Source organism: Bos grunniens, chromosome X (assembly GCF_055505025.1).
Source record: "Bos grunniens cultivar Pamir isolate PY7600 chromosome X, Bosgru_T2T1.0, whole genome shotgun sequence".
NCBI classification, from domain to species: domain Eukaryota; kingdom Metazoa; phylum Chordata; class Mammalia; order Artiodactyla; family Bovidae; genus Bos; species Bos grunniens.
Genome location: NC_141194.1, coordinates 75,065,578 through 75,088,048, shown reverse-complemented (window position 1 = coordinate 75,088,048; position 22,471 = coordinate 75,065,578). Strand labels below are relative to the sequence as shown.

Sequence of the window (22,471 nt, the reverse complement as noted above, 5' to 3'; positions counted from 1 at the left end):
TGTTTTGGTCTTACTTATTGTTTTGCTGAGGTACACTGCACTGGATGCTGTTGGCAGCTGGGTGATATTAGGCTTTGTTTACAGGTGTAGGCCAACATCCTTTGGATCTTAGAAAAAGCAAGAGAATTCCAGAAAAACATCCACTTCTGCTTCATTGACTATGCTAAAGCCTTTAACTGTATGGATCACAACAAACTATGGAAAATTCTTAAAAAGATGGACATACCAGACCACCTTATATGTAGTCACCCTGCTTATTTAACTTCACACATCTTAGATTCTCACATCTTTCAAATTCTTACTCAAATCAAAATAATTACTCATGGAACTTGAAAGATAATGGTAGTTAAACATAAAAACATTTACATAATACCCCTTGCTTTATCCTTTTCACCTATTTTAAATAACTTCATAATTTGTTTCTTTAAATAGATAATATAATAAACTATAATTTATTTTAACGTAATTCCCATGTTCATGCATGCTGTCAATTATTCATTTAGCAAATATTTTAATTTGAAGTTCTCACTATGTTCCAGGCATTGATGGAACATTTGGCATATAATAGGAACCACACAGTAAAAGATCCCTTCCTTTGTGGAGCTCACTTTGTAGTCAAGAGACATATATAATAAACAAATAAAATAAGCAAATGAATTATATGTCAGAAGATATTAAGTACTATGGAGAAAAAAAAAAAGCAACAGTTTAGGGATGAAAGGGGCAGCCTGTAGTAGTAAATAGGCCTAACTGCAGTGAAAGAATATTTACTACAGTGTGCATGTTGATACTTGACTGTTCCACTACTCAAAAGGTTTTTTGTTTTTGCAATCTCAGGAAGACTACTGTAGAATTTCTCTAGAGTTTCTCTAGAGTGAAAACTAGGGGTTTAAAAAATATAGTGCATTACATATATATGAATTATTTGTCCATTGTTTAATAATTATATCTCAGTCTTTCATTTGGAATTCATAGTTATGTTCCTTTCTCTTGTGATATTTGAAATAAAAGTTTCCCCAGTTTGGTTTCTGTAATTCTGTTTAGCATTTATATAGTTTCTTTCATATCCATCTTCTGTTCATGCAGCCACTGTGCCTCCTCATTGCTTATGGAATCTAATAAAATTTATTCTAGCATTAGAGCTTGCTATTTTCTGGTTCCACCCTGACTGTTTAAGTGTATTTTTCAGTGGACGTTGTTGCCTCCTTTTGCCACTTGAGCAAATCTATTATATTCTCTGGTATCCTCACCTGCACTTTCACTATTTCCACTTCCTCTCATCTTTCCCAATAAAATCTTACTCGTGCCTCAAACTTCAACTCACAGTCCTCCCCAGTGACCACCTACATAGCTCTCTTTCATCTGAAATTTCATAATGCTTACTTTTTGCATCACACATTTCAGTCTTTAATGCCATTTAGCCTTCAGTTTATGTTTGTTTATCCAATCTTCTCGGCAAGCTTCTCTTTCATCACCTATAAAATAAAGTTCTGAGCGTTTACTTGTAAGTATATTGAAATAAATTGACAATGTATTATATTACAGTATTCTCCATCTGAGGACCTTAGATCTGCTGTTTTGACTTAAAATTGATCAGTCAATTACTGGACAATAAAAAATTTGATGAGTTTTCAGAAACTCTGCTGATTGTTTCTAAATTTGTTGAGTCATACCACTGCTTAAATATACTACAGATGTGACACACTTGTGGTATTTGGAAAATAGTAGAAACTGTATGTAATATGAGATATGTATATCTTAATGATACAAAGGTTTGTAATACCAGAAAAATAAACAACCCAATCAAAAAGTGGGAGGAAGACCGAAACAGACATTTCTCAAAAACAAAACAAAACAAAACAAAACACAGTACAGGTGGCCAGCAAATACACGGAAAGATGCTCAACATCCCTTATTATTAAAGAAATGCAAATCAAAATTACTATGAGGTAACACCTCACAGTAGTCAGAATGGCCACTACAAAAAATAGATGCTAGAGAGGGTGTGAAGAAAAGGGAACTCTCTTGCACTGTTGTGAATGTAAATTGCTATAACTACTAGGGAGAACAGTATGGAAATTCCTTACAAAACTAGAAATAAAGCTAACATATGACCCAGCAATCCCACTACTGGACATATACCTTGAGAAAATCATAATTGAAACACACACACACCCCCCAGTGTTCATAGCGGCACTATTTACAATAGCCAGGACATGGAAGCAACCTAGATGTCCATCAATAGATGAATGGATAAAGAAGATGTGGTACATATATGCAATGGAATATTGCTCAGCCACAAAAATGAACACATTTGAGTCAGTAGTAGTGAGGTGGATGAATCTAAAACCTGTTACACAGAGTGAAGTAAGTCAGAGACAGAAAAACAAATTTTGTATATTAATGCATATATATGGAATCTAGAAAAATGGTATTGCTAATCCAATTTGTAGGGCAGACAGAGAACAGACTTTGGACACAGCAGAAGGAAGGAGAGGGAGGGACAAATTGAGAATATATTACTGAAATATATATATATGTATTGCCATGTGTAAGATGGATAGCTAGTGGGAAGTTGCTATATAGCACAGGGAGCTCAACTCAGTGTTCTGTGACAACTTGGAAGGTTGAGATGGGGTGGGGGTTGGGGGAGGTTCAGGAGGGAGGGGACTTATGTATACTTGTGGCTGATTCATGTTGTTTTATGGCAGAAGCCAGCACAATATTGTAAAGCAACTATCTTCCAATTAAAAATAAATTTAAGAAATATTTCAAACACACACACACACAAAATATATGTATCTCCTTTGAGCGACAAGGATGGACCTAGAGATTGTCATACTGAGTGAAGTAAGTCAGAGAGAGAAATAGAAATATCATATGACATCCTTTAAATGCAAAATCTAAACATAAATGATACAAATGAACTTACTTACAAAACAGAAACAAACTCACAGACTTAGAAAATGAATGCAGGGAGCAGGAGTGTGGGGAAGAGAGAGTTAGGTAGTTTGGGATGGACATGTACACTTTACTATGTTTAAAATAAATAATCAATAAGCTCGTACTGTATAGCACCAGGAACGTGGCTCAATGTTATGTGGCAGCCTGGATGAGAGGGAAGTTTGGAGGAGAAGGAATACACCTGTAACTTCAGACACACAGATGACACCACTCTTATGGCAGAAAGTTAAGAGGAACTAAAGAGCCTCTTGATGAAAGTGAAAGAGGAGAGGGAAAAAGTTGGCTTAAAACTCAGCATTCAGCAAACTAGTACAACCACTATGGGGAATAGGGTGGAGATTCCTTAAAAAACTGGAAATAGAACTGCCATATGACCCAGCAATCCCACTGCTGGGCATACACACCGAGGATACCAGAATTGAAAGAGACATGTGTACACCAATGTTCATCGCAGCACTGTTTATAACAGCCAGGACATAGAAGCAACCTAGATGTCCATCGGCAGATGAATGGATAAGAAAGCTGTGGTACATATACACAATGGAATATCACTCAACCACTAAAAAGAATACATTTGAATCAGTTCTAATGAGGTGGATGAATCTGGAGCCTATTATACAGAGTGAAGTAAGCCAGAAAGAAGAACACCAATACAGTTTACTAAAGCATATATATGGAATTTAGAAAGATGGTAATGACCCTATTTCTAAATGACCCTATATGCAAGATAGCAAAAGAGACTCAGATGTATAGAACAGTCTTACGGACTCTGAGAAAAGGCAAGGGTGAAATGATTTGAGAGAATAGCATTGAAACATGTATATTTTCATATGTGAAACAGATCGCCAGTCCAGGTTCAATGCATGAGACAGGGTGCTCAGGGCTGGTGCACTGGGATGACCCGGAGGGATGGGATGTGGAGGGAGGTGAGAGGAGGGTTCAGGATGGGGAACAGATGTACACCCATGGCTGATTCATGTCAACGTATGGCAAAAACCAGTACAATATTATAATGTAATGAGCCTCCAATTAAAATAAGAATTAAAAAAAAAAAAAAAAACCTCAGCATTCAAAAAACTAAGATCATGGCATCCAGTCCCATCACTCCATGTTTGCAAATAGATGGAGAACCACTGGAAACAATGACAAAATTTATTTTCTTGGGCTCCAAAAATCACTACAGATGGTGACTGCAGCCATAAAATTAAAAGACACTTGCTCCGTGGAAGAAAAGCTATGACCAACCTAGACAGCATATTAAAAAGCAGAGACATTACTTTGCTGACAAAGGTCCATCTAGTGAAAGCTATGGATTTTCCGGTAGTCATGTATGGATGTGAGAGTTGGACTATAAAGAATGCTGAGTGCCAAAGAATTTATGCTTTTGAACAGTGGTATTGGAGAAGACTCTTGAAATTTCCTTGGACTGCAAGTAGATCAAAGCAGTCAATCTTTAAGGAAACCAGTCCTGAACATTCACTGGAAGGACTGATGATGAATTTGAAGCTCCAATACTTTGGCCACCTGATGTAAAGAACTGACTCATTGAAAAAGTCCTGATACTAGGAAAGATTGAAGGCAGGAGGAGAATGGGATGACAGAGTATGAGATGGTTGGATGGCATCACCAACTTGATGGACATAAGTTTGAGCAAACTCCAGGAGTTCGTGACAGACAGCAAAGCCTGGTGTGCTGCAGTCCATGGAGTCGTAAAGAGTCAGACACGACTGAGCGACTGAACTGAACTGAACTGAATACATGTCTGTATGGCCGAATCCCTTCTCCATTCACCTGAAACTATCACAACATTGTTAATCGGCTATACTGCAATATAAAATAAAAATTTGAAAAAAAAAATTAAGATTTCTCTGCTCCAAAAATCCTGCTGTAAAAATCTATACTATTGTCACAGTTTACTACAGATCTGTTAATCAATTACTCATAGGATTTCATCCACCATGGAATGTGAATTCTCCAGTTGGCCTATACAATGCCATGTAATTGCCATCAATGCTCTAAATCTAAAAAGGTATAAAATGAAAGCATCTGCTTTTAAAAATAGGTAAATAAAAATATTTTTAAAATTCAGATACATTTTTTGGTCTAAGAAGCTAACTAGATTAATCTATTCTTTTTGTTCAGGAGTTATATGATTAGAACAGTTACATGTCAATTAAGATAGACTTTCTTTGTAAAGGGTTAACCAAAAAATAAGAATTAGAAATTTTTTAAAATGAGATTTCCAGTTCAGTTTTTTTCAGAAACACTCTAAAAATCCACAGTGTCTTTTCCTTTTTGTCTTTCCTCTATCCTAAATCAATGTACTATCCTTTATTTTTCTGGTTTAGTATTTGGTGTGTAAGTATTAGTATTGGGCTTTCCTTGTGTCTCAGCTGGTAAAGAATCTGCCTGCAATGCAGGAGACCTGGGTTTGATCTCTGGGTTGAGAAGATGGCCTGGAGAAGGGAAAGGCTACCCACTCCAGTATTCTGGCCTGGAGAATTCCATGGACTGTATAGTCCATGGGGCCACAAAGAGTTGGACATGAGAGAGAATTGTTGCTCTCCTAACAATTTTCAAATATACTATATGGTGGTGTTAACGATAGTCATCATGTTGTACTTCAATGCTTATTTATCTTACATCTGGAAGTTTGTACCTTTTGACCAGACCACCTTCATCCAAGTACCCTTACCATTTTTTAATGTTACATAAAGCATAAAGAACATTCTATTTAACCCTTATTTTTTCTAATGGTGCTTGTCAATTTACTCATTTATATTACAATTGCTTGTTGTTTCAAAGCTACTGGAAAGTTTGACCAGAGTCTAAGATTTTCTGTATGCAGGTAGCAAATACTTTATTCTAATGTGACTGATAAAATGAATTAATTACTGTGATGTTTCCCAAAATCATACTGGAGCGAATAGTTCCAGACTTTTTAGAATATTTTCTAAGCAAGCATAAATTTTAGCATAAGCACAAATATAAAATTATAGTTTTAAAAATTATTTGGGGAAAAATTCACACAAAGATGACTTTGCAAAGTACCAGTGTCTTTAGTATGAAAATGCCATGTGATTTAAAAGAATTCATTTATTTAATTATTAATTTATTAATTTAGAATTAATTTATTTATTTTTAATTTGAAGGTAATTTCTTTACATTTTTGTGATGGGTTTCCCATACATTAACATGAATCAGCCATGTATATCCATGTGATTTTTTGATTGTATATATTATAAGTCAAAACGTTATAGACCCACTAAAATGGCTAAATCCAAAATGCTAAGATAGCATTTTTTGATGAGGAGAGACAGGAAATTTCATTTATTGGTGATGGGAATATAAAATAGTACAACCACTTTGGAATACATGATCCAGCAGTCACACTCTTGGTCATACTCCTAACTGATTTGAAATTTTATTTCTACCCAAATCTTGCATGAAAATGTTCACATAAGCTTTATTCATAATCATCAAAAACTTGAAGCTACAAAGATGTCCTTCAATAAGCAAATGAATCAACAAATTGGCATACTGAATACAATTGGAATACTATTCAATGGTAATAGGGAATGAGCTATGAAGTCATGCAAAGATATTGATTAATCTTAAAAATATATTGCTAACAGAAACAGCCAGTTTGAAAAGGCTTTACACTGTATAATTCCATTTTCCATTCCTCAGAAGGCTGTAGTGATACCCATAATGCCTGCAATGCATTGCACAATATTTTAGTCTTTCAAGTTAAATTGATTGAAGAGTAGTTCTCAATTTCTACATTTACCTGCTTTAATCAGTAACACCTCCACGTTATAGATTTTAGTCTTGTTATGAGACAAGTCTTTATTTGAATGCTTTATTGTTAAACATGCTAAAGTTATCTAAAATTTATAACTCTCTAAGCTATTTTCCTATGCAAGAGAATTTTTGTATGAAAAATAATTAAGCCAGTTATTTTACTTATAATTTAATTACAGTGGGTTGCAAACGTTTTCACACTTTAAAACCTTCTGGTTACTTGAACAGATCCTCCTTCCTTCTTTTATACTCTGGATAACCATACATGAGTACTTATACATATTTATCTTGGATAATTTTGAAATTGTCCAGTCTGGACTGGGGAATTGCTAGTGATCTACTTTCTCTGCAGTTCTATGAGTCACATGCCTACCCCAAAAAATTATGCTCTTAAATCTATGCTAAGTGTTATACAAAGAAAAAGTCTTTTAGTCTCTGCCTTCTAGTAGGTTCTAGTTAAAAGCTAAGCAAATTTTTGGAATATGATCAAAAATATTTATACCATAACAAATGCAGCAAAGCAAAGGTTACTTAACTACAACATTGGAAATAGGAATTAACTTTTTTTCTTTCTTGCTATGTTGGGTCTTTGTTGCTGCATGCAGGCTTTCTCTAGCTGCAGCAAGTAAGGGCTAATCTCTAGTTATGGTGCATGGGCCTCTCAGCACAGGTCTCAGCAGTTGCAGTACATGGACTTAGTTGCACTGTGGCATGTAGGATCTTCGTGTATCAGGGATCAAACACATGTCCCCTGCATTGGCAGGAAGATTCTTAACCAGTGGATCACTAGGGAAGTCCAAGAATTAACATTTTAAAAATTTTCTGTAAAAGATTATTTAGCATAGGACAGAGTAAAACTGGTTATTATTGCCTTGATGGCATTTATCATTTGTTTTATTCTTTTTAGCTTTTGTTGTTGTTCAGTCAGTCAGCCGTGTCTGACTCTTTGCAACCCCATGGACTGCAGCACACCATTCTTCCCTGTCCTTGACCATCTCCTGAAGCTTGCTCAAACTCATGTCCATTGAGTCAGTGATGTCATCCAACCATCTCGTCCTCTGTCATGCCCTTCTCCTCCAGCCTTCAATCTTTCCAGCATCATGGGCTTTTCTAATGAGTCAGATATTCACATTAGGTGGCCAAAGTATTGGAGCTTCAGCTTCAGCATCAATCCTTCCAATGAATATTCAGGACTGACTTCCTTTAGGTTTGACAGCTTGATCTGCTTGCAGTCCAAGGGACTCTTGAAAGTCTTCTCCAACACCACAGTTCAAAAGCATCAGTTCTTCGGTGCTCAGCCTTCTTTATGGTCCAACTCTCACATCTATATATGACTACCAGAAAAACCATAGCTTTGACTATACGGACTATTTGCAGGAAAATAATGTCTCTGCTTTTTAATATGATGTCTAGATTTGTCATAGTGTTTGTTCCAAGGAGCAAGTGTCTTTTGATTTCATGGCTGCAATTACCATCCGCAGTGATTTTGGAGCCCAAGAATATAAAATCTGAAACTGTTTCAATTGTGTCCCCATCTATTTGCTGTGAAATGATGGAACCAGGTACCATGATGTTTGTTTTTTGAATGTTGAGTTTTAAGCCAGCTTTTTCACTCTCCTCTTTTACTTTCATCAAGAGGCTCTTTAGTTCCTTTTCGTTTTATGCCATAAGGGTGGTTTCATCTTCATAGATGAGGTTATTGACATTTCTCCCAGAAATCTTTGATTCCAGCTTATGCTTCATGCAGGCCAGAATTTCACATGAGGTATTCTACATATAAGTTAAATAAGCAGGGTGACAGTATGCAGCTTTGACGTACTCCTTTCCCAATTTGGAATGAGTCCATTGTTCAATGTCCTGTTCTAAATGTTGTTTCTTGACCTGTTTACAGATATCTCAGGAGGTGTGTAAGATGGTCTGGTATTCCCATCTCTTTAAGAATTTTTCATAGTTTGTTGTGATCCACACAGTCAAAGACTTTAGCATAGTCAATGAAGGAGAAATAGATATTTTCTCTGGAATTCTCTTGCTTTTTCTATGATCCAGTGGATCTTGGCAATTTCATCTCTAATTCCTCTGCCTTTCTTAAATCCAGCTTGAACATATGGAAGTTCTCGGTTCACATAATGTTGAAGCTTGGCTTGGAGAATTTTGAGCATTATTTGATAGCATGTGAAATGAGTTCAATTGTGTGGTAATTTGCACATTCTTTGGCATTGCCTTTTTTGGAGATTGGAATGAAAACTGACCTTTTCCAGTCCTGTAGCCACTGCTGGGTTTTCCATATTTGCTGACATTTAGTGCAACAATATAACAGTGTCATCTTTTAGGATTTGAAATAGTTCAGCTAGAATTCCAACACCTCCACTAGCTTTGTTCGTGTGATGCTTCCTAAGGCCCACTTGACTTCACACTCCAGGATGTCTGGCTCTAGGTGAGTGATCACACTGTCATGGTTATCTGGGTCATGAAGAACTTTTTCTTATAGTTCTTCTGAGTATCGTTGCCACCTCTTCTTAACATCTTCTGCTTCTGTTAGGTCCATACCATTTCTGTCCTTTAGTGAGCCCATCTTTGCATGAAATGTTCCCTTGGTATCTCTAATTTTCTTGAAGAGATCCTTAGTCTTTCCCATTTTTTGTTTTCCTCTATTTCTTTGCATTGATCACTGAGGAAGGCTTTTTTCTCTCTCCTTGCTATTCTTTGGAACTCTGCGTTCAAATGGATATATCTTTCATTTTCTCCTTTGCTTTTTGCTTCTCTTCTTTGCACAACTATTTGTAAGGCCTCTTCAGACAGCCATTTTGCTTTTTTGCATTTCTTTTTTTGGGGATGGTCTTGATCACTGTCTCCTGTACAATGTCATGAACCTCCATCCATAGTTCATCGGACACTCTGTCTATCAGATCTAGTCCGTTGGAGTATAGTTGATTTCCAATGTGTTAGTTTCAGGTGTACAACAAAGTGAATTAGTTTATATATATATATATATATATATATATATATATAAATACAGTCATTCATTTTTAGATTTTATCTCACATAGGCCTTTACAGAGTAGTGAGTCAAATTTCCTGTGCTATGCAGTAGGTATTTATTTGTTACCTATTTCATATACAGTTGTGTTTTGTTTAGTCACTAAGTTGTGTCCAATCTTTTGCAAACCCATGGAGTTGCCAGGCTCCTCTGATCATGGTATTCTCCAAGCAAGAATACTGGAAGGGGTTGCCATTTCCTTCTCCAGTGGTTTTTCGTGACACAGGGATCAAACCTGCATCTCCTGCATTGGCAGGCTGATTCTTTACCACTGAAGCCCATAGTAGTGTGTATATGACAATCTCAATCTTCCATTTTATCCCTCCCCTTCCTTACCCCTAGATAACCATAAGTTTGTTTTCTACATCTGTAAACTATATTTCTGTTTTATAGATATGTTCATTTGTACTCTTTGATGTGGACTTCCTACTTTGATTTATTTTTAAATAACTTTTCCCTAATTTTATTAATTGCTAAATTAATATTGGAACAATATAGCCAATTATAAGAACTATGGGGCTTCCCTGGTGACTCAGATGGTAAAGAATATGCCTGCAATTCAGGAGATGTAGGTTCAATCCCTGGATCAGCAAGGTCCCCTGTGGAAGGAAATGGCAACCCACTCCAGTATTCTTGCCTGGAGAATCCCATGAACAGAGGAGTTTGGAGAACTACAGTCCATAGGGTCACAAAGAGTCACATTGGATGACTGATGTGACTTCACACAGTGTATTACTAATCATAGGAAACATATTCCATATGATTAAAAATACCCTTATTTACAAAAAAAAAAAAAAAAAAAGATATCTAACATATGTTTAGCACAGTTCTTGTCACTAAGAGTATACAAATTTAAAAAATAATAAGAAAAAAATGCATCATACTTTAGATAAGCATTTTTCAGAAAAATAAATTCATAAGGCCATTAAGCATACAAAAACCCTTGGTCTTATTTAAAGAAATACAAATCAAAACAGCAAGATACAATCTTTCACTAAACTAGTAATAATTATAAAGTTGGATAATCCCTAGCATTGATAAAGATACAGGAAAATAGGGACTGTCATATATTTCAGCCCTTATCCAAGGGCAATTTGTCTATATTTACAAAATATTTTAAATGCACATACTCTTTGGGCAACCAATTCCATTTTGTGCTGTAAAATCTAAAATTAAGTTTCCACATTATTTGTGTATTGACATCTGGGAAAAGCCAAGAGGGTCTTGAATTATGGCTCAACCCCAAGTTCCCCTTCCCATCCTGTTCCCGCAGATGAAATACCATATTCAAACAACTCTCCTTAGCACAGGGACAAGACACAATGTCTATTTATCCCTGAATGGCAAGCTTCAGTTCCCTGCTAGCCGACAAAATGATTCAAACAGGTCGATCATATCCTCTTATGGGAAAGAGAGGTTTCACCATGCTTCAGGGTTACACCACAGCCCTTGCTTGTTCACTCTGTTTTCAATATTCTCATATGTTCCTGTATGGCATACAGTGTTCTCCTCTTACAGGCTGTGAGTATATGTGACTCACATAAACATGGTGGTTTCATCTGTCTGGTGTTGGGAATCCTTTCTTTGTCAACTTGAAGAACTGGAAACACATAGCTTGGAATTTCCTGTTATACATAACTGCAAATATAAAGCAAGATATATACCAGAATATCCATTTCAGCATTGATTTTAATAACAATAACCTGAAAATCACCTAATGTCTATCCTTAGATAGCTAAATTAGATAACATAATTCAGTTCAGATCTGTTCAGTCACTCAGCTTCAGGCATCAATGAATATTCAGGTTTCAATGAATATTCAGGACTGATTTCCTTTACGATTGACTGGTCTGATCTCCCTGCAGTCCGAGGACTCTCAAGAGTCTTCTCCAGCACCACAGTTCAAAAGCATCACTTCTTTGGTGCTCAGCTTTCTTTATAGTCCAACTCTCACATCCATACATGATGACTGGAAAAACCATAACTTTGACTAGATGGACCTTTGTTGGCAAAGCAATGTCTCTGCTTTTTAATATGCTGTCTAGTTTGGTCATAACTTTTTTTCCAAGGAGCAAATGTCTTTCAATTTCATGGCTGCAATCACCATGTGCAGTGATTTTGGAGCCCAAGAAAATAAAATCTGTCACTGTTTCCATTGTTTCTCCATCTATTTGCCATGAAATGATGGGACCAGATGCCATGATGTTAGTTTTTTGAATGCTGAGTTTTCAGCCATCATTTTCACTCTCCTCTTTCAACTTTCAGCAGGAGGCTCTTTAGTTCCTCTTTGCTTTCTGCCATAAGGGTGGTATCATTTGCCTATCTGAGGTCATTGATATTTCTCTTGGTAATCTTGATTCTAGCTTGTGCTTCATCTGAGGTCATTGATATTTCTCTTGGTAATCTTGATTCTAGCTTGTGCTTCATCCAGCCCAGCATTTCATATGATGTATTCTGCACATAAGTTAAATATGAAGAAGGGTGACAATATAGAGCCTTGATGTACTCCTTTTCCAATTTTGAACCAGTCCATTGTTCCAAGTCTGGTTCTAACTGCTGTTTCTTGACCTGCATGCAGATTTCTCAGGAGACAGAAAAGGTGGTCTGGTATCCCTATCTCTTTAGGAATTTTCCACAGTTTGCTGTGATCCACACAGTCAAAGGCTTTGGCACCATCAATGAAGCAAAAGTAGATGTTTTTCTGGAACTCTCTTGCTTTTTCTATGACCCAACCGATGTTGGCAATTTGATCTTGGTTCTTCTGCCTTTTCTAAATCCAACTTGAGCATCCAGAAGTTCACGGTTCATGTACTGTTGAAGCCTGGCTTGGAGAATTTTGACCATTATTTTCCTAGCATGTGAGATGAGTATAATTGTGCTGTAGTTTGAACACTCTGTGACATTGCTTTCTTAGGGTTGAAATGAAAAGTGACCTTTGCCAGTCCTGTCGCCTCGTCTGAGTTTTCCAAGTTTGCTGGCATATTGAGTGCAGCACTTTAACAGCATCATCTTTTAAGATATAAAGTAGCCCATATAACATAATTAGATAATATTGAATAACAATTGCATAAGTAAATTGTATAGTGTCCATGTGATGGAATACAGTGTAACAGTTAAAATGATTGAAGTGTATCGATGGTATCCTGATGATATACACATGATATAATGATGATATGGAAAGATCTTCTAAATATAATAAGTGAAGTTAAGTTTATAGTATCATTGGTTTGTTTTTTCTAAGTGTATATACATTTTTACCCTGGAAACTTACTCAGGAAGCTACTGACAGTGTCAGGATTGGGAGTTTGTACCTAAGAAAGGAAGAGAGATTGTAGCCCATTTTATATCCTTCTGTTTGAATTTGTTAAACAAGTACATAATTACTTTCATTTTTACAATGAAAATAAAAGCAAAAATGCATGATACCTCCTATTAAGTAGCCCATTATCTAGCATTATCTAGAGGGAAAATGAACAAGCTTTCACAAAGCTAGTTTGAAATCTCTGCAGCATACATTACTCTTTGGACTGCTGGTTGGGATATGACAGAATAATGCACATCATATGGAAAACTGAGGGAGTAAGGAACTGTTAGTTGAGTTTAACATTTGTAATAGTTCTTGTTTCAAAAGGATTGCTTCTGAGTACAAATATATAATTCATTTCTACATTTAACTCTAATAAGACACATACTTAAAACAAGAAACTATGCTCCCCAATATCAGAGTTTTGTCACTCAGTTTTATTTAAAAAGAAAAATCAAAGAAGTAAATTCCTTGAAATGTTCTTAAAATTGGTGAAGAGGACAGAAGATTTTTTTTTTCTATTGTGTTACAATATAATCCAAGTGAAATCAAAATAATTACCTGGTCACATAGGCCAAACCTCAGCTTTAACCTAGGTTTCCAGGGTTACTGGAATGTTACTCCTCACAAAAATCTACAACATAATTGACTAATATGTCTCCATCACTTAAATCAGCAGTTTAAGCTGAGGGATGTCTTGTAAAGTGAAAGTGGCTTAAGTCCAATAGAGAGACAAAGAGACTTCCCTGGTGGCTCAGACAGTAAAGAATACACCTGCAATTCAGAAGACCCAGGGTCAATCCCTGAGTCAGGAAGATTCCCTGGATAAGAGAATGGCAACATACTCCAGGGCCTCAGAGTTGGATGTGACTGAGTGACTGAGCATGGCTCACAACTCTTCAGAGAGACAAAACTGATTTCATCTTCAGGTTTCCTCAGGGAAGTATGAACCTTAAGGATACACATTTTTTCTTCCTTAAATGAGTATTCAGTTTTACTGCTAGTTGATTTTTATTACCTTACTTATTATCTAAGTTAGAATATGCTCTTAGGAGCTTTAAAAATAATTTCCCTTTTTTTTACTTTTTTAGGTGAGAACATTTAAGTTTGACACTCTTAAAATTTCAATTATAGAATTCAATGTTATCAACTATAGTCTTTATGTTATACTTTATGTCCTCAGACCTTATTCATCTTTTTTTTTTAAATTTATTCCTTTATTTCTCATGTGTTCCCCATCCTGAACCCTCCTCCCTCCTCCCTCCCCATACCATCCCTCTGGGTCGTCCCAGTGCACCAGCCCCAAGCATCCAGCATCGTGCATTGAACCTGGACTGGCATCTCATTTCATACATGACATTTCACATGTTTCAATGCCATTCTCCCAAATCTTCCCACCCTCTCCCTCTCCCACAGAGTCCATAAGCCTGTTCTGTAAATATGTAAGGTGATGGCCTTGTTAATTAACAAGATAGCAGGACTCTTTTTACAATGTATATCAGGCATCCCAATGTCACTTTAAATATTTAAAAAAAAATAAATAAAATAAAATCAAAAGGTTGTAAAAAAAAATTATGTCAAAATAAAAGTATTACAGTAAAAAAAAAAAAAATTTCCCTTTCCCCCATAAGCTTCTACTTAATGGGCGTTGTCATAATGGGCGTTGTCACCTTCAGTATTGCTGATGCTAAGATCCTAGCACATTTCTAACAAATCAAATCAGGTTTTATTTAGTTCAATTTTAGGGATGAATTGGCTTTGGATGTCCTCTAAATGAATTACAACTTAACTTGCTGAGTGTATTCACTGTTCTGTTCATTATTCTTTCCATTTCAACAATAATGTAAGCTAGCTTGCAGTGGAGAATTTGGTACAATGGAAAAATATGGGAATATTTATGCTGGCTGTTATGATGAATTATTTGAATCTACCTAGAACAATGCTCCCATTAATTTTGCTCTCTGGTTTTGAAATTTTCAACCCCACAACTATTGTACAAACAATAAAGGAGTTGTTCAGTTGCTTAGTCTCATCTTACTCTTTGTGACCCACACAGAAGGCAGCACACCAGGCTTCCCTGTCCTTTACTTTTTCCCTGAGTTTTCTCAAATTCATGTCTATTGTGTCGATGATGCCACCCAGCCATCTCATTTTCTGTTGCCCTCTTCTCCTCCTGCCCTCAATCTTTCCCAGCATCAGAGTCTTTTCCAGTGAGTCAGCACTTTGCATCAGGTGGTGAAAGTATTGGGGCTTTAGCCTCAGCATCAGTCCTTCCAATGAATATTCAAGACTGATTTCCTTTAAGACTGGATTGACTGGTTGGATCTCCTTGCAGTCCAAGGGACTCTCAAGAGTCTTCTCCAGTACCACAGTTCAAAAGCATGAATTCTTCAGTACTCATCCTTTTTTATTGTCTAACCCTCACACGACTATATGGACCTTTGTTGGCAAAGTGATGTCTTTGCTTTTTAATATGTTATCTAGGTTGGTCATAGCTATTCTTCCAAGGAGAAAGTGTCTGTTAATTTCATGGCTTCAGTCACCATCTTCAGTGATTTGAGAACCCAAGAAAATAAAGTCTGTCACTGTTTCCATTGTTTCCCCATTTATTGCCATGAAATGGTGGGACCAGATGCCCTGATCTGAGTTTTTTTGAATGTTGAGTTTTAAGCCAGCTTATTCACTCTCTTTCTTTCACCTTCATCAAGAGGCTCCTTAGTTACTTTTCACTTTCATGCATTGGAGAAGTAAATGGCAACCCACTCCAGTGTTCTTGCCTGGGGAATCTCAAGGACGGGGGAGCCTGGTGGGCTTCCATCTCTGGGGTTGCACAGAGTCGGACACGACTGAAGTGACTTAGCAGCAGCAACATTCCTCTCTTTTTTTTCACCTTCATCAAGAGGCTCCTTAGTTACTATTCACTTTCTATCATTAGGGTGGTGTCATCTTATATCTGAGGTTATTGATATTTCTCTCAGCAATCTTGATTCCAGCTTGTGCTTCATCCCGCCCAGCATTTCACATGATGTACTCTGCATAGAAGTTAAATAAGCAGGGTGACAATGTACAGCCTTGATGTACTCCTTTCCCAATTTGGAACCAGTCTATTGTTCCAGGTCCAGTTGTAACTTTTGCTTCTTGACCTGAATAAAGCTTTCTCAGGAGGCAGGTAAGGTGGTCTGGTATTCCCATCTCTTTCAGAACTTTCCAGTTTATTGTGATCCACACAGTCAAAGACTTTGGCATAGTCAATGAAACAGATGTTTTCTGTAATTCCCTTGAAACTTACCCTCCCATTTTCTATGATCCAATGGATGTTGGCAATTTGATCTCTGAGTCTTGTTTTTTGTGCCCTCCAAGAGTCTCTATTTCCCCCAGTCTTGTGGAACTTCTGTAATCAAATCCCGCTGACCTCCAAAGTCAGATTCCCTGAGGATTCTCAGTCGATTTGCCAGATCCCCTGGTTGAGAAGTCTGTTGTGGAGCCTAAAACTTTTGCAACAGTGCAAGAACTTCTTTGGTATTATTGTTCTCCAGTTTGTGGATCACCCACCCAGAGGCTCTGTTGTGGGGTTAATGGTGCCCTCCTTCAAGAGAACTCATACCTCATACTTTGGCTCCCAGGACTGCTGTTACCAGTGCCCCTGTCCCTGCAGCAGGCCACTGCTGACCCATGCTTCCACAGGAGGACTTCAAACACTCACAGACAGATCTGACTCTCTCTTGTGGGGGGGGGTCACTGCTCCTTTCCCTGGGTCCTAGTGCCCACAGGGTTTTGTTTATGCCCTCCAAGAGTCTCTGGCAGGTATGAAGTTTGATTTTAAACATGATTGTGCCCCTCCAAGAGTGCTGTGGCTGCTTCTCCTTTGTCCTTGGATGTGGGGTATTTTTTTTTTTTTTTTTTGGTGGGTTCCAACAGCTTCCTGTCAATGGTTGTTAAGCAGCTAGTTGTGAATTTGGTGTTCTTGCAGGAGAATATGAGCACCGTCCTACTCTGACATCTTGCCAAACTCTGATATAGGAAAGACACATAAAATTTTTATGTTATAAATAACTTGATCATTATTTTACTTGATTAAAAAAAAAACTTGGATGACATGCTTTGATTCTTTTATTGTACACATGTAATTTAGTACTAGTACTTGTAATAGATGTTATTAATCAGGGTTTGTTTGTTTGTTTGTTTTTAACTATAGCAGGGAGAAGAGATCTAGCCAGTATTGAAATTCATTAACACACAAAGAAAAGCTGTATTATATGTCTTACTGAGAGACATATGTTAACCATACAGTTTAACTTCATTTTCTTGTTAGTAAACTGAGAATTCATATATTGCTTTTTCATCCTGATAGCTAAATTTTGTTTTCAAAAATTGTAGCTTTAAAACAAATTTGCACCTGTTGTTTATTATTATATCAGTATTAGCTATGATAATGGGTTTCCCTGGTGGCTTAGACGGTAAAGCGTGCCCGCATTGTGGGAGACCTGGGTTCGATCCCTGGGTGGGAAAGATACCCTGGAGAAGGAAATGGCAACCCACTCCAGTATTTTTGCCTAGAAAATCCCATGGACAGAGGAGTCCATGCAGTCGCAGAGAGTCGGACACGACTGAGCAACTTCACTTTCATTAGCTATGGTAACTCTTTTTAAGTATGGTTTACATGTTTTATACACTACCTTTCATTGTTACCTGAAATGAATTTAGAAGAGAGTTCCATTTTATTTATTTATTTTTTTTAACTTTACAATATTGTATTGGTTTTGCCATATATCAACATGAATCCGCCACAGGTATACACGTGTTCCCCATCCTGAACCCTCCTCCCTCCTCCTTCCCCGTACCATCCCTCTGGGTCGTCCCAGTGTACAGCCCCATTTTAAATTTCAGTTAAGGAAGAAACGTTCAAAACCATTTATGTCTAGGAAGGCTTTGAAGTCTAACCTCTGTGTGGGACCAGATCATTTACTCTTAGGCAGAAGGCAGCAACAGAACCTCATACCTCATGCCATGATTTGCCACTTTAATTCTCTACTCATTCACTCTCACAGGCTTTCTCCGACTTTCTCATCACTCTCACTCTTTCATCACAAACACACATATACTCATACAAGATTTTACAGAATATATATTTTTAATTAAAGTTAATTTATAGATTTTTTAACCACCCCTTGAAATAATTGGAGACATCATAGGGATAAAACTACTAGAAAAAATCAGATATATATGTCTATTTCTAATTACCATGATATCTCTGTGCCCTGTTGAAAGAAAGACCTTTGTCATTTCTTTTCATGTCTTCTTATTCACAAATAAAAGTCATTATTCTATCCTGCTTCTAACTTATTTCTTGGGGATACCCCTAGGATTCATTGAATTAAAACAATATATAAAGTCCATAGTTACTTGGTTTTTAAAAAAGCTAAGAATTAAAAATACAGGCTTATTCTGAAACTTTCTGAAGACATAAATGTGATTGTTCTTTTTTTTAAATTTTATTTTATTTTTAAACTTTACATAATTGTATTAGTTTTGCCAAATATTTTTTATGATATTAAAAGAACATTATCTTCTTGCATTTCTCTTATTTAACATTTTAATTAATTATAACATTAATTAGAGCTTATCTATAGTAAATCTAGATCAATTTATCAAAAGACAACATTGTGACATGTAATTTTTAATATATGCAGTGTGAGTATGAATATATGCATTATAGAGAAAAGTTTGAGAGAATATAATTATAATTAACAAATGTAATTTCCATGATGGTTAGTGATTTAAATTATCTTCTTTTAAAAATGCATTTGTATCTTCTACAATTACCTGTATTATTTGTGTGATTACAACCATTTAAAATCAGCATTGCTTAATTTCTATCAGTTAACTTTTTTTACCTATTTTATTCTAGCACATGTTCATCGCATAGAAATAAATACCATGAAAATGTCCATTTCAGAATGGGGAAACACAGAATAAGAATTATGAAATCAATTTATGTATTGAAAGTAACCTAGCACATCTTGCTCTGATGATGCCCCTTAATATTTGATTATTGATTATTCTAATTTTTAAAAATGTTCTTTACAGCTACAAGATCGCACTCAGTTCAGTGACCAAGACTTAGCCACTCTTAAGAAGTACTGGGACAATGGCATGACCAGCCTTGGCTCTGTTTGTCGAGAAAAAATTGAAGCAGTTGCAACTGAATTAAGTGTTGACTGTGAAATAGTTCGGGTAAGGGATTTTCAATAATTTTCATGTTGTAGTTGATGAGTGTCATAAATGAAAGCCTTAAAAATTTCATCATTTGTGTTTATCTAATAATTTGTAACGTTGAACATCTTTTCATGTGCTTTTTTGGCTACCTGTATGTCTTCATTGGAGAAATAGCTACACAGAACATCTGTCCATTTTTTGATTGGGTCTTTTTTTTTTTTTTTTGGATATTGAGATGCGTGAGAGGTTTGTACATTTTGGAAATGAATCTTTTGTCAGGAGCTTTGTTTGAAAATATTTTCTCCCATTCTGAGGATTGTCTTTTCGTGTTGTTTATAGTTTCCTTTGCTGTGCAAAAACATTTAAGTTTAATTAGGTGCCATTTGTTTATTTTGGTTTTTATTTTCATTACTCTAGGAGGTAGACTGAAAAAGAACTTGCTGTGATTTATGTCAGGGTGTTCTGCTTATGTTTTCTTCCAAGAGTTTTAGAGTATCCATCCTTAAATTTAGGTCCTTAATGCATTGAATTTATTTTTTTGTGTGGTTTCTGACTCTTTGCAACCCCATACAGTCCATGGAATTCTCCAGGACAGAATACTGGAGTGGGTAGCCTTTCCCTTCTCCAGGAGATCTTCCCAATCCAGGGATCAAACCTAGGTCTCCCACATAGCAGGCAGATTCTTTATCAGCTGAGTCACCAGGGAAGCCCATGTGGTATTATTTCAGTTCAGTTCAGTTCTGTTGCTTGGTCGTGTCCAACGCTTTGCAACCCCATGGACTGCAGCACATCAGGCCTTCCTGTCCATCACCAACTCCTGGAGTTTACTCAAACTCATGTCCATTGAGTTGGTGATGCCATCCAACCATCTCATCCTCTGTCATCCACTTCTCTTCCCGCCTTCAATCTTTCCCAGCATGAGGGTCTTTTCCAGTGAGTCAGTTCTTCGCATCAGGTGGCCAAAGTATTGGAGGTTCAGCTTTAGCATCAGACCTTCCAGTGAATATTCAGGATTGATTTCCTTTAGGATGGTTTGATCTCCCTGCAGTCCAAGGGACTCTTAAGAGTCTTCTCCAACATTGCAGTTCAAAAACATCAATTCTTTGGTGCTCAGCTTTCTTTATAGTCCAAGTCTTACATCAGTGTTCTAATTACATTCCTTGACATGCAGCTGCCCAGTTTTCCCAGCACCACTTATTGAAAAAACTATGTTTTCTCCACTGTATATTCTTGCCTCCTTTCTCATAGATTAGGTGACCATAGGTGTGTGGGTTTATCTCTGGACTTTCTATCCTGTTCCATTGATTTATATATCTGTTTTTGTACTATTACCATACTGATTTGATTATTGTAGCTTTGTAGTGTAGTTTGAAGCCAGGCAGCCTGATTCTTTCAGCTCCGTTTTTCTTTTTCAAGATTACTTTGGCTACTTGGGTTCTTTTGTGTTTCTATACAAATTCTAAAATGTTTTGTTCTAGTTCTTTGAAAAATGCCTCAAACCAATTACAATGGCCATCATCAAAAAATCTACATACAGTAAAGCTGCAAAGGTTATGGAGAAAAGGGAGCCCTCCTACACTGTTGGTGGGAATGCAGATTGGTACCACCACTATGGAGAAGAGTATGGAAGTTCCTTAAAAACTAAATATAGAACTACCATATGACCCAGAGATCCTGCTCCTGGATGTATATGTGGGGAGGACTATAATTCAAAAAGATGCATGCACTGCAGTGTTCTTTGCATCACTGTTTACAATAACCAAGACATGGAAGCAACCTAAAGTGTCCATTGGCAGAGAAATGGATAAAGAAGATGTAGTACATACATACAACGAAATATCATTCAGTCATAAAAAGAGAATGAAATAATGTTATTTGCAGCAACATGGATGGACCTAGAGATTATCATACCAAAGATAAATATTATATGATATCACTTATATGTGGAATCTAATAAAAATAATACAAATGAACTTATATACAAAATAGAAACAGACTCACAGATTTTGAAATCAAACTTATGGTTGCCAAGGGAAAATGGAGGGGAAGTTATACATTAGGAAATTGGAATTAACATATACACACTGCTATATATAAAATAGATAACTAACAAGGACCTACTGTATAGCACAGGGAATCTTACTCAATATTCTATAATAACTTATATGGGAAAAGAATCTGAAAAATAATTGATATACATAAAATTTATTCAATTTACTGTACATTTGAAACTATTAGAACATTATAAATCAACTATACTCCAATAAAAATTAATTACAGGAGGGAGGCGCCAAGATGGCGGAGGAGTAGGACGGGGAAAACACTTTCTCCCCCACAAATTCATCAAAAGAGCATTTAAAAGTCGAGTAAATTCCACAAAACAACTTCTGAATGCCGGCAGGGGACATCAGGCACTCAGAAAAGCAACCCAACTCTTTGAAAGGAGGTAGGAAAAAATATTAAAGACAATAAAAGAGACAAAAGAGGGAGGGATGGAGTTCCGTCCCGGGAAGGGAGTCTTAAAAAGAGAGAAGTTTCCAAACACCAGGAAACCTTCTCACTGCCGAATCCGTGCCGAGCTTTGGAAGCACAGAGGGTAACATAACAGGGAGAAAAAATAAATAAACAATTAAAACTCGCAGATTGTGAGCCCTACGGTAACTCCCCCAGCGGAGAAGCAGCGCAGACGCCTGCATCCGCCATTAGCAAGCGGGGGCTGGGCAGGGAGGCGCGGCGTGGGCTGCATCGCTGAGAGTGGGAGTCTGGCCTGAATACCCTGAGCACTATCTGAGCGAAATAATTTGGGCTAGCAAACCAGACTGTGGGATATCTACCATGCGAAAAGCCGGCCCTAACCTAGGACACGGCCAGCCCACGCACGGAGCAAAGAACTGAACAGAGATAGCCGGCTGCGGACCTTCCCCCTCTGGTGACAGGCAGCCAGAGCCAGAGGGGGGCAATCGCAGCCCCAGAGAGACATTATCTATAAAACTGGCTTCTTTGCTAACTAAAATTTATTGGGGGTCTGGACGGTCAACATCTGCCTGAGAAGGTGCGCCAGTTTTACACCCAGATAACCAAGTGGCGGGGAGGCGATAAGTCGCAGCATTGGCGCTCGCCAAACACCTCATCACCTGAGCTGCTCGG

The 22,471-nt window shown here is 37.0% G+C and overlaps 1 protein-coding gene across 2 annotated transcripts in view; it reads left to right on the top strand.

The window, feature by feature from the left end:
• The window catches only part of HDX (highly divergent homeobox), a 211,569-nt gene that overhangs the window by 100,928 nt on the left and 88,170 nt on the right, over positions 1 to 22,471 (top strand). For both annotated transcript variants that reach the window (XM_086386237.1, XM_086386238.1), the window contains exon 5: positions 19,196 to 19,342. In XM_086386237.1, the coding sequence (XP_086242363.1) occupies positions 19,196 to 19,342 (147 nt within the window). The remainder of the gene's footprint in view (positions 1 to 19,195; positions 19,343 to 22,471) is intronic.